Source organism: Uloborus diversus, chromosome 3, assembly GCF_026930045.1.
Source record: "Uloborus diversus isolate 005 chromosome 3, Udiv.v.3.1, whole genome shotgun sequence".
Taxonomy (NCBI): Eukaryota; Metazoa; Arthropoda; class Arachnida; order Araneae; family Uloboridae; genus Uloborus; species Uloborus diversus.
The window spans coordinates 120,594,708-120,608,241 of NC_072733.1; the positions used below are offsets into that span (position 1 = coordinate 120,594,708).

General features: G+C 34.1%; 1 protein-coding gene across 2 annotated transcripts in view; it reads left to right on the forward strand.

The window, feature by feature from the left end:
- Nucleotides 1–1,204: 1,204 nt before the first annotated feature.
- Nucleotides 1,205–13,534, forward strand: part of LOC129218213 (retinal-binding protein-like) — a gene marked incomplete at its 5' end in the record, with an annotated part of 91,100 nt that continues 78,770 nt past the window's right edge. For both annotated transcript variants that reach the window (XM_054852431.1, XM_054852432.1), the window contains 4 exon segments: nt 1,205–1,296; nt 1,915–2,009; nt 4,036–4,114; nt 6,801–6,881. In XM_054852431.1, the coding sequence (XP_054708406.1) occupies nt 1,205–1,296; nt 1,915–2,009; nt 4,036–4,114; nt 6,801–6,881 (347 nt within the window).

Consider the following 13,534-nt stretch of genomic DNA (forward strand, 5'->3'; position numbering starts at 1 on the left):
CAGGCGCCACCGTCGTGCAATCAGCAAGCGGGTTTGTCTGCTAACCAAAAACACTGGTAGTTAGAGTCCTCTGAGGAGAGTTTCATTTGGCAGATTTGAAAAAATACTTATTTATTTCTCAAACAGAAATTCACATGAAACAGTTAACATATGCCGTGACAGTGAAAACATTTTGCCCTGGCGCCGTCGGATAAGACGTTTGGTTATCAATCAAAAGGTTGGTGCTTCAAACCCCTTTCGTTTTGCACACTATTATAATTATTATTACATTTTTTGGCTCAAACTGATAATCGTATAAAATTGCAGCTCTTTTGCCGGTATTCAGGACTCAACTAATGATTGTCGGTATTCAGGACTTAAATAATGCGCTTGATTTTCAATCAGTAATGCAGAGAAGGAAGAAAACGGGGGATGGAAGAACTAACGATGATGCGCATGCACGTTTGAATGTGATACAGTAGCCGCCGCTTATATGATTCACATTTTTGCCAAAGAGTTTTGAATCCATAAAGCGGCTGGTTCAATTAAGTGGCTAATTCAATAAATTTGGATTTTATTCTGTTTTTGACAATTTGATTCATTAAAGCGGCTGATTCAATTAACCACTGATTCAATTAACCGGCGTCCACTGTATATGAAACCCCTTTCCCCCATGAAAATTTCTCGTTAAACCACTGATCTACAAGTGAAATGGATGTCTTGCATTAGAATAATTCTATTCTCCTGTCAAAACTAAAATCTTATAGTTGGATGACAACTACGTAAATGGACTTCTTATACACAGAAGACCATGAACTCCGACCAACGAACACTGCCTCCGTATAAACACAGGAAAGATTTACAACCCAAAGAGTAGGAAATAACACGCAGTGCACCGACGGGTATTGAACCCATGATCTCCGGCATAAGAAGTTTCCACCACAGAGCCACGGACGTTCCACCAAGTTCATGATAGGATCAGAGATTAAGACTTGCTCACAGTCAAGTGGTCGCCGTTAAATGGAAAGTTAATTTTATAGTTTCATTAAAAAATAACTTCCAGTATTGTATGGTTACGTGGAGCACAGTGTTTGCGTATTTATTGGTGAGCGGAAACTAGGGATGATTCTGAATTTAGAGAAAAACAAAATTAATCAATATTTAGACATTAGTTTGTTAAAATGTAAGAATATTTGATAAAAACTTTACTTATTAAATTTCAGATTGTATTGAATTATGTGCCATCAACGTTCCTTGGTTTCGACAAAGAAGGAAGCTCAGTTCGCTTGTTGCCACAGGGTACTGTCGATTACAAAGGTAATTGTAATTTTTTTCTTTATTCAACTTTCTTTGTAAATTTACTGCTGCATTAAAACCTTTCATGAAAATTTAGATTTGTTTACAATAATAGCTTGGCGCCTTCCTGATTTACCAGAAAGATTTCTAAAGCATTTCAACAAATATAGCCGAAGCTAAGCTAGAATTGCAAGCAAATACCAAACAGCTTATTTGTCAGCAATTCTTGTAAAACTAAATTATTCAGAGACTGCTGCATTTTGGTCTCGCTCCGAACTCAGTCAATCTGAGAAGGCCGTAACAGAACTGTAGGAAAAATACCTAATAATGAAATTGTGATATCTTCATACTGGTAGCTAAAACTATTTTTGACAGCAGTGAGAAACCTGCATTCATGCACTTAGCAGCAATTCAGAAGACTTTTTGCAAAAATACTTATTTTTTACAGGAAACAGATGAAATCCCGGAACGTTGCTAGAAATAATCTGTGACATTTCGCAATTTTCTCACACTGTACTCTGCATATCGCTGAAATTTTAAAGTTTCAATGATTAATGAAATGCGTATTTAAAACTAGTATACTTCCCCATGTGTTATTTTAATGAATCGCTGTTCTCAGAGCAATTTTTTCCCATTTAGGTCTCCTTTTATCCATTAGGAAACTAGACCTTACGAAATGTTTAATCCTTACATATGAATACGATATAAGACAGATGAAAATGAATAATAAAAAGGTGCGTATTATAGAATAATTTTCTGAACATTATCCTCCTTTAGGACATTATCCTTATTATCCATTTAGAACTTAACATTATCCTTGAAAGTAGACCTTGAAAAAGAAATGATATGCACGTGCATATCATTTCTTTTTCAAGGTCTACTTTCTGATTGTTTCTTTCTTTTGATGGTACACCTGAAAACGCTTTCGTTCATTATTTTTCAGGGATGTTTTCTAGTTCAATTTTCCTCCAAGGCTCTCTGGGAGGGTAGCAAATTATTGGGACCTTCCCTCTTGCTAAACAGAAAGGGCCTTGTCAACTTTGGGACCGGTCCTTCCCTTAAGAAAGTGTCGGTCCCTAGTTCACCTTTTTCCATTTTGATGTTCTTGCTATTTGCATCTTCAATTTTATTTAGATTGTTTATTCATGAATATATATATATATATATATATATATATATATATATATATATATATATATATATATATATATATATATATATATATATATATATATATATATATATATATATATATATATATATATATGAACGCTTTGAACTTCATTGTTCTCTACTTTAATTTCAGGCCCCATATAAAGATCAAATTTTAACACACACATACGCAGTTCTGAGTAATTGTGTAATTTATAATAAATATTTAATTAACATTTATTTTAATAGAAATGCCACTTATCAATTTTGTCGCACACCATGGGGCGTTTTTTGATTCATTCTTTTGTTATCCATTTAATTATACTTTGATATTTTATCATGTGTGAAAATTATTCATTTCATTTTTGATATTAATGGATTAATGGCATGGTTTATGATCAATGCGGCACTTCTGTTTTTATTGATTTCCTTAGTCCGATTTGTTACCATTGTAGCACTTTTCTCTATTTTGGTTCTTCTGACATGATTTATTATCAGCATGTCATTTTTCTTTGATTTTGGAGTTCATTTGAAAAACTTTTGGAGAGCCTACTTATGTGTGAACTTTAAAGTATTTCTTCATTATTTAATTTTCAATTATCCATTGCAATTTTTTCTTGACGTAGTGGTGTAACATTTCATCAAGAAAATACAACTATACTTAGGGGTTGTCTATTACTTATATCGCACTTTTGACAAAAAGTTTGATCCCCTATTTTCCATTTCTCGCAAAATGTGAGACTTCCCATGACCTCCTCCCCACTCTGTCACATATCACGCTGTTTTTCGCACGCATATTGATATGAAAGATTCGTAATGTCACTCTTCTTGGTAACCCCACCCTCCGTCTTGTGACAAACTCACAATTGAACTCCCCCGCACAGTGGGGCGAAAACGCCAAAAAGCGCTTAAAAATGTTTTTTAAACCTCTCTCGTTTGTTTACACAAGCATGTATTTAACGGGTTTTTTTCGATTTGTTTAGAGTCCAGGTCCGAAGTTCGCAGGTTTACGCAGCTAATTCCTTTTCGGGGTCTTTCTACAGACCATTTATGACTCATTAATATTAATTTCAAAGAGGACATAAGAGGACATTTTTTTGTACAGTGTTTTGAAAAAAATAATCTTGAATTTCCCAGTTTTGGGTGCTGATCAAAACCGATTTTCAGTTTGAATATTCGATTATTCTTGTTTTTTTTCGTGTCCTTTTACTATTGTCGGACACGAGATAAATAAAATACACCCGCCTTTAATAAGAAAAAAATATATATAGACTGCTTAAAAGAAATTTGTTTAAATCCCCTTTACTCATGGTTCTTCACCGTCTAAAGGCTTCCTTTAGCTTTGTAGAGGACGAAGGGCTCTAAATTTCCAGTTCTGTTTGCCTAAGAGGTAGGCCTATGCAAATTTATTAATCCTCAATTGGTTGAATATAGGGGGAAAAAATATTTTTTATGTAGCGCTTTTTGTCGTTTTCGTCTCACTATGCCCCGTTCAACTTCAAGGAGTGACATCATTTCTGAATTGCCCCTTAAAACAAGAAAAGTGTTGGCATAAAACATTGCTACTATTTTTTTCCTGTTGTAATTTTCCTTTCTATTAAATTTCAGACTGGGAAAAATGCAGATACATTTGTATTTATATTAGACTACAGCGGTTTTTCTCTGAGACAAGTTGCAAGCAAGTCAGGTAAAGATTTATTAGTATGAGGTTACAGTAAAACATATTTTGTTATGGATTCATTAAACTAATAGAGTTCATAAAACAGTCGATACTTTTATGTTATAGCTACTGCAATCGTTTTAACGGCGCTTGGCGACTTGCTTACTTTTTAAATTGGTGGAAAGATAATTATTTATCCTTTACGTCACCATCATATTTGCTTCTCATGTTTTAAATTTATATAAATAAAACTTTTGTTGTTTATTATCGCTTGATATATTTATTTGGTGGATTAGTTAACATTTTAATTGAGCTTTTAATATTCTACTATGCCGTTGGTAAATTATTTTTATGGCACTTTTCATGTTATTTAATGGATTGTCTTTATATTTGTCTGATTATTTTTTTCCTTTTTAATGATTTAATTTAAATAGGTAGCTGTTGGATTTTTTTTCCATTTTAATAGAACTTTTTGTAGTTTAAATGTCTTGTTTTGTTTAAAAGTAAATGAAAAAATAAGTTAATGTACGGTGTCACCAAACAAGTAGATTTTATGTAACTTTGACCAAACACGGTGTCAATAAGTAAAATGAAAAATAATTACAAAGATATAAAATGCACCATGTGTACCTCACCTATAATGGAAAAGCCCTAAGTAACACTGAAAAAATTTTTGTGTACTCCATAAAATCGGTGGCAGCTAAGCTGCCTCCACTACTGTGGAGTAACTTAACTGATATAACTGGTGTGAAATTATACATCTGGTGTAAAGTTGTGGAAGGTTACACCATGGTAAGGTAACTAGGGTAACGTATCACACATTTCTGCTTAAGGTTACACCAGAATTATGCTTACAGAGAAATTGCTTGAAAGGTTACACATTACCAAAAATTAAGCTTTCATCTGACTTTCTTGAACGATTTATCAAGATCGCACTTTTTAACAATATACACCAATTAGTTTAAAATACAATATTTATTTATTTTAATATACAAACAAGACATTTTTATTGCACTACGAGAGGACATGGCCTGAGTCAGGTCCGAACTCAGAACGCGAATCTCACAGACACGTAAAGCAAGAGTTTTTACCGTTCGGATTCCAAGGTTGGTTTACGTTTCGCTATAATAAAAGTTTACCTGCTCTCCGCCGATTCTGACCTTTACGCATGTGCAGTGAATTCTACTAGTGCAAGGTTCCTCCAACAATTTGAGTTTTTAAAACAATGATACTACACACTTTAGAATTCGTGCAACTTTACACTCATTGATGCTGGTAACCTTACACTGTTAAAAATTCAGGAAACTTTTATGGTAAATATTACTGTAAAATGTAGTGTTTACAGTACAGAAGAAATTTACAGCAAATTGTACCGAAGAAAATAAACGATTGCAGCGCCAATTGATACACCACGTGACGTACAGTACAAAGCATATAACACCGTATTTCCCTTACTCGATGCGTCCCAACTCGTATGGTGGGCAGCAAAGCGGCATGTCATTTTGAAGGTCCCGAGATCGAACCTGCAGTTCGAATTTTGAGTTTTTTAACTCTCGTTTATTCTACCGTAAAATTTTACAGTAGAATAGGATTTTACGGTAATATAGTTACTGGCAACATGGATGCCAGTAACTTTTACCGTAAAATTTCAGGAACTTTTTTAACAGTGTACACTTTTTTTTACAGTGAAGCTGTGCAAAAAACTGAGCGTTTCATTTTATTTAAGAGCGTAAAAATTCCATGACGATTCATTAATGTACTGCCATGGGAAGGTAAAGCGCAGTATCTACAGAAATGAGGTTTTGAGATAGTTGAAGAAACGCGTTTTGTGTGGACTCCAAACTAACAATAGGTACATGTTGGAATTTGATATTTTTTTGCATGTTATTTTCAGCGGAAACCAAATAGGAAAGATTTTGCCATAAAGTTGAAATTCAAAAGATGACAAAAATGCAAAAACTATACGTAAGATGAATTATTCGCAGCCATTGCGCTTTACCTTCCCACGGCAGTATATTATTTTATTCTTAACCAAAAATGAATAGTTATGAAAAGTGCTCGATAAATGAGCCGCTGACTCAGAACAAAAGTGATATAAGCCAATTTTTCTACCAACTGTGTTTATACCATCAGATATTAGTTTTACTCACATTCAACTTCATGCGTAAGTCTAGCGTGCCTTTTGCGTTATAGTGCAGAGGGATATATATTTGATAAGCATCTATTTTATACAGCATTTCTACTAAGCTATTCAATGAGTCAAAATCTTGTTTTATTCACCTATACTACATTTACTATCAACGGCTCAAATAAAAATCAAATAACTTCATGATAAGAAAATGTTTTGATCATTAGTAGCTAGTAAATGAGTAAAAATATGACAACGTGTATACATGTACAAATAAGATATTAACCCAGAACAACGGACCCAGCCATCGTTTGACTTTGTGTTCCATCGTTCTTTTATGCACTGATGAAGGGGTTTGGTATTATAACCCTGAAACAGTTGTTTGCAGAGTTTTTTTTTAACTCTTTCAAACTGTTTTATTTGTACAGGTATACACGGTGTCATATTTTTACTCATTTCATTGTACTAAGTTTTCGACTGCTTCTTTTACATAACTAGTAAATGTTTCGCCTCCAGTTTGACTGTTTTGAATTTATTAAAATTGCGATGTTACAATGATGCTCATTTGTGTTTCTTAATTTGCAGTGATGAATATCGTTTTTTATTTGGTTCACGTCTTTGAAGCAAATTATCCAGAACGGTTGAAGAAAGCTTTTCTGATAAACAGTTCGTATAACTTTCTATATTTCCAAAAATGAAGTTATTAAACAAGATATAACAATAAATACACATGTTTTTAGTGTAACATTAATTAATACTCTAAGTTTGGTGAATGTGCAAAAGTCTTTGCCCCATTTTTAAAAATTAAGTTTTATTTTTATTTTTTCAAAACCTTTACAATGTTTAAATGCAGCAATGATTCTTAAAAACCGTTCAGAAAATATTTTAAATCTTCAACTTTAATAACTTAAGCACTTTTATTTTGATATTTTCAGTGCTATAGTTGGGAGGGGGGCGGAACCTATCACTCGAAATATTTGTTTTGTACTGTAAAAAAATGAAACTGTAATAGCAATTAGTTTCAAACCACATTTTATTTCTATAACAGTGATATTTATCTTACTGTATCACACTTAATCTGTTTGATGATACAGTCCGACCAAAAAATAGCACACCCCAGTAAATGAATAGTTGTTAAATTTTTAAATGTGAAAAAAGTTTCCAAAAAAGAAAATCTCATGTTAATGACCACAGTAACTTCCTCATAACAATTCGAAAAAGGAAAAGAAATGAAAACGAACGAAACAGGATCCGTGAAAGATAACAATAACAAAAGCGAAGAAAAAGAAATTAAACCAGAAAGAAATGAGAACAAGATAAAAGTAATAATAGTAGAGAGTTTTAATTTAAAATGAGTGTAAAATAAATACATAACACGAGTAAAGTTAAATGAAACTTGGTTTAAAGGAAAATAACCCATATGCTCATTGACTCGAAAATTTTATGTTGGCTAGTTGATTATTTGGGTTCGTTGATGAGCAACTCAGCTACTGAACTATTTTTTTTACTTCCTTTTACAAAAAAGGAAGTATTGTATTCGCGAAAAAATTTTCACTCAAAAATCGCCCTTAATTTCCATTTTGCTCACCCCCAAATGAATGTTGAGTTTTTTTTTCGATTCGACCACATGCGGAAAAGTGCCTAAGAATGTATAGACACGCGAAATATCCATTTTGACCATCACCGAGGTAATTACAACGACTTTTCTCGTGACGTCTGTATGTATGTGCGTATGTGTGTATGTGCGTATGTGCGTATGTGCGTATGTGCGTATGTATCTCGCATAACTCAAAAATGGTATGTCCTAGAAAGTTGAAATTTGGTACATAGACTCGTAGTGGGGTCTAGTTGTGCACCTCCTATTTTGGTTGCATTCGGGTGTTTCTAAAGGGGTCTTTTGCACCTTTTTGGGGGGAAATCATTGTTAATTTCGATGCAAACTCAAGTGGTGTTATAATTTGGCGGTCACTTGGCGATATATCGCCAGTCTTTTGGTTGCCAAGTTTTGTCGCCAACTTGGCGAAAAATTTGGCGATTTTTTTTTTTTTTTTTTAAATCTGCTTTCAATGTGGCCATTGCTAGTGATATTTAAAGAGTTAGAGAGAGAATCCCATTAAAATTGCAATAATAGGGAAATAGCATTAAATTGGTGTAAAAGGAAGTCATGTGATGCACACATCAGCTCGTTTTCTGACGCAATAAACCAAAAGTTGAATCATTGAAAGTTCTTCTTTTTACTTCCTTTTACAAAAAAGGAAGTATTGTATTCGCGAAAAAAATTTCACTCAAAAATCGGCCTTAATTTCCATTTTGCTTGCCCCAAAGGAATATTGAGTTTTTTTTTTCAACCCGACCACACGTGGATGTATGCCTAAGAACGTACAGACACCTGAAATATCCATTTTGACGACCCCCGAGTTAATTACAACGAGTTTTCTTGTGACGTCCGTATGTACGTATGTACGTATGTATGTGCGTATGTGTGTATGTATCTCGCATAACTCAAAAACGGTGTGTCCCAGAAAGTTGAAATTCGGTACGTAGACTCCTAGTAGGGTCTAGTTGTGCACCTTCCCTTTTGGTTGCATTCGGATGTTCCTAAGGGGTTTTTTTGCCTTTTTTGGGGGGAAATCATTGTTAATTTCGATGTAAACTCAAGTTGTGTTATAATTTGTCGGACACTTGGCGATATATCGCCAGTCTTTTGGTCGCCAAGTTTTGTCGCCAACCTGACGACAAATTTGGCAATTTTTTTTTAATTTGGTTTCAATTTGGCCACTGTTGGTGATATTTAGAGAGTAAACAATTGAATCACATTAAAATTGCCAATAATGGGGAAAAGATATTAAATTGGAGTAAAAGGAAGTCATGTGATGCACACATCAGCTCGTTTTAAATCTGGTTTCAATTTGTCCATATTTAGAGAGTTAACCGTTAAATCACATTAAAACTGCCAATAATGGGAAAATTTATCTGTAGAAAACGTTTTTTTTTCTTTTTTTTTTTTTTTTTTTTGCTTCAGTGCGCAACAAACTTGGGAAGAAAATATTTAAAGCGTTTATTTTCTTACTCGTAAGCACTATTATCACTAAATTGGAGTAAAAGGAAGTCATGTGATGCACACATCAGTACGTTGTTCTTTTAAGTCACTCGTGCAATTAAAAATGTTTTTACTGTTGTGTACTGTATGCTAGTTTTGAATGACATTATCAATTTCGGAAAATGAAATTGTGCGTAAACGTTCATTTTCTTGTGCTACCACTATAATTGAAATATTGGCTCGATTCTTTTTTTTTTAATCTAATACTCAGTTACTTGTAGCACAGAAAAACGTGAATATGTATTTTTTAAGCTTTAGTTTAAAAGTACATATTTTGTTTTGATTTGCGCATAAATTTAATGACAAATGCATTTGATAAAAGATATTTTGTATATGACTGCATGTCTAAAATATTTTTTGATTTAAACTTTTGAGTTACTAACTATCAACTGTTGAACTAAAAAACTCATCATTTATGAAATTGATTCAAACTACACTTAATAAAGTGAAAAAAAGTATCTTTAAATACTGTATTGACTACTGAAATCGAATAACGTTGTAGAATGAAAAAATATAATATTGAGTTGAATTTAAATGGAATAGATTGAAACATTGAAACTTAAGTCTAAAAAAAGTAAAAACACTTCTTTTCAAATATAATTATTAAATGGAGAAAAAAAATTTAAAATGAAAACAAACATGGTAAGCTTTTTATTCTTTCTTGGATGTTTTTCTGTTTCAAAATGATAAATACTCACACATGTAGGAAAACAAAAGTTTCATACTTGATATTTAATGTATTAGTTGTTTGGAATCCACTTACTCATTTCTTGAATTACAACTATTTAATTAAAAATATGTGTTCCAAAATCATTTACTCGTTTTCCAACTTATACATTCATTCCAATAAGTACAGCAATCACGATCACACAAAATTAAAACGTTTCTGATAGATTAATCTTATTCAGTGGAAAATATGATTTATATTTACAGTAGCAATTCACCTCTTTTCTAGAAAATATCAGAAGTCATTCTCTTCATTCGTTTCATCGATTGACGTTTTATGGACCCACTGGCCTTCGCTTTAATATTTTTTCACTTAAAAAAAAAAAAAAAAAAAAAAAAAAAAAAAAAAAAAAAACGAAACATCAGTCGCCTAAATATAATTCGTTGCAAAATTGTAAGTAAAATCTGCAAATTTGAAAAATACTCAAAAATGTGCCACGCCCCTTAAATCTAAAAATTTAATTTCCCAAAAACGGTAAGGCAGACAAAGCTCATATTTTGCACAAACATTACATTCATGATAAGGAACAACATATGTGAAAATAAGAAAAATTAAAAATGTCAACAATCACAAATGCCGTAAAGTGGATTCTTACAGACAGTGGCTCTTAAGTGTACGAATAGAGCAAAGAAAGGAAGCAATGTATCTTTCTACAGGTAAGAGTGAGTTTGTATTTAGAAGCGTAGTATTTAGTTTGAGCTACTATAATGTTAAACAAACAACAGGAGTAAAAATATTGTAACGCATACTGCTCTATTTGATAGGAAAAATAAAGGAGGGTTGACGAAACCGACTAAGGATAGTGTTAAAATTTGCTCACAAACAGAAAAGTGTATCCGTAAGTATATTAACAAAGGTTTACCAAAAATGTGGTCAAAATAAGAACCAAAATTGTCAATTTAGTGTTAGCCAATTTTATTTGCATTTCATTATTTAAAGAGATCAATCATGGCAATGATGATCATAGGCGGATTTAGGCCGAAATATTTGGGGGTGCAACAGCAACAGGGATATGGGGAGTGTGGGTATTCCCGGAATAACAAGGCAGTCGTGAAATCAGAAAATAATTTTGGTGCGGGACACACTTTTAAGTCTAAAGAACGCTATGTAAACCATATTTAGTAAGATTAGGGGATGGACAATTCTTAACATTTCAAACTACAGAAAAAGTCTTAAACGAAAGTCGATATTAGAAGCAATGGGTGCAAGGACGTAACCAAGGGGTGGGTCCATCGGGTCCGGACCCCCCCCCCCCTTCCCGAAAGACCACTGTCTGCTTTTTGTCAGTTGTTGCACCTCACGTCAACAAAAATTTTTCAAAAGAGAAAAATTTTATGAAAACCGGTATTTTCCCCTTAAATATTCCCATTAATCAGCAATTTTCCTGCATCCGAGTCAATTCAGAACACGAGAACCTCGTGAAACTGCAATTCCCTCTTCCCGCCTTTCTTCTGCTGTGTCGCGTACTCCCTCCGAAAATGACGAATTTTCGCTTCTGCTTTCAACTCAGCTTGTGACCTTGAAATTCGGCCTTTTCCTTGATCCACCAGAATGCCATCGGCAAAGTAATTGAAAACAAACATTTATTGTCACTTTCGCCGTACCCCCTGTAAAACTTAAGAGCTTTTATTCAATAACAACGTAAACATCAAAAACGTTACATCACTTAATCATCAAACGTAAATCTCTTTCTCAAACCCGATAATTCCGAAAAACATCCAACGTCTTACAAAAATCGTAATTGCAATCCCCATCGTTGCCATTCTCAATAACCCAAGTTCTTGCTTACAATCGGCCATCCTACAATCTAGTCGTCCACGACCTAGAGTATATAGTCTTACAAGTGAATAGGCAACTTCTTGGCTCTTTGCTTACGAAATGTATATACTTCGTCGTTCATATGCTGTGTAGTCTCATCAGTCTCGGGAAACGGGGAGATGAGTTCGCTCGACGGTAACGGTTCGCTAGCTTGTAGTTCCTCATCTTGTGACTGTATCAGGGCTACTTTGTCCTCTTCCGTAGCAATGTATAACACTATAGGCTCCGACTGATTATCGTTTCCCTTGTCTTGCCTACACTGATTTTCATCATCAGCGTTTTCAATTGGAGCACGACTTAGGGCATCTACATGCAGCATTTGAGATCCAGGTCTTTGTTTTACTTCGTAGTCAAATTCGCTCAATTGCTCAGCCCACCTGGCAATTTGTGGTTTTATATTTCTTTGACTGTTCAAATAAGCTACTGCAGAACAATCCGTAACTAGTGTGAATCTGAGACCAAGAAGCAAGGGTCGAAGTCTATTAACGGACCAAACTACAGCTAATAATTCTAATCTGCTAGAGTGATACTTTTCTTCATCTGTGGTTGTTCTCCGACTAACACAGTAAACAAGATGTAACAAATTATTTTCATCCCGTTGAAGTAACATACCCGCCAATCCCAAAGAACTTGCATCAGTGTGAAGTTCAGTTTCATGACGTGGATCAAATAATTTCAAAACTGGCTTTGACGTTAATATTCTACGAAGCCCCTCAAATGCTTCTTGGTGCCTATAACTCCAGAGAAACGATTGGCCACTCTTCAATAATAGAGTAAGTGGAGCAGCAATGGAGGCATATCTTTTAATGAAACGTCGAAAGAATCCTGTCAGTCCTAAGAATCGGCGTATTTCTTCCTTAGACTTTGGTACAGGAAATTCAGAAATTGCAGAGAGTTTTCTCGGTCCAGGTCGAATACCTTCTCTGGTCACAACAAATCCCAAGTATTCAACTTCAGACATTCCAAACTCACATTTTGATAATTTCAGAGTTAATCCTGCATTACTTAAACGTTTAAGCACTTCTCGCAGTTTAATCATCATGGTTTCAAAATCTAAGCTTCCAAAAAAAATATCATCCACGAAACACGATACACGATTCCACAATAAATCTCCCAAAGCTAGCGACATACACCGTTGAAACACGGAAGGACCATTCGCTAAGCCGAAAAACATACGTGTTGGTTCAAAATGCCCATCGGGAGTCGTAAATGCTGCTTTTCGAGAGGATTCATTGTCCATTGGGATCTGGTTAAAACCTTGGCAATTGTCAAGTATGCAAAACAAATTATAACCAGATAGTTGGTCGAGCAAATCATCAAGGCATGGTAAGGGGAATTTATCTTTGACTGTTTGAGAATTTAATTGCCTGTAATCGATTACCATCCGATATTCCCCCCGTTTTTACTTCCTTTTACAAAAAAGGAAGTATTGTATTCACGAAAAAATTTTCACTCAAAAATCGCCCTTAATTTCCATTTTGCTCACCCCCAAATGAATGTTGAGTTTTTTTTTTCGATTCGACCACATGCGGAAAAGTGCCTAAGAATGTATAGACACGCGAAATATCCATTTTGACCATCACCGAGGTAATTACAACGACTTTTCTCGTGACGTCTGTATGTATGTGCGTATGTGTGTATGTGCGTATGTGCGTATGTGCGTATGTGCGTATG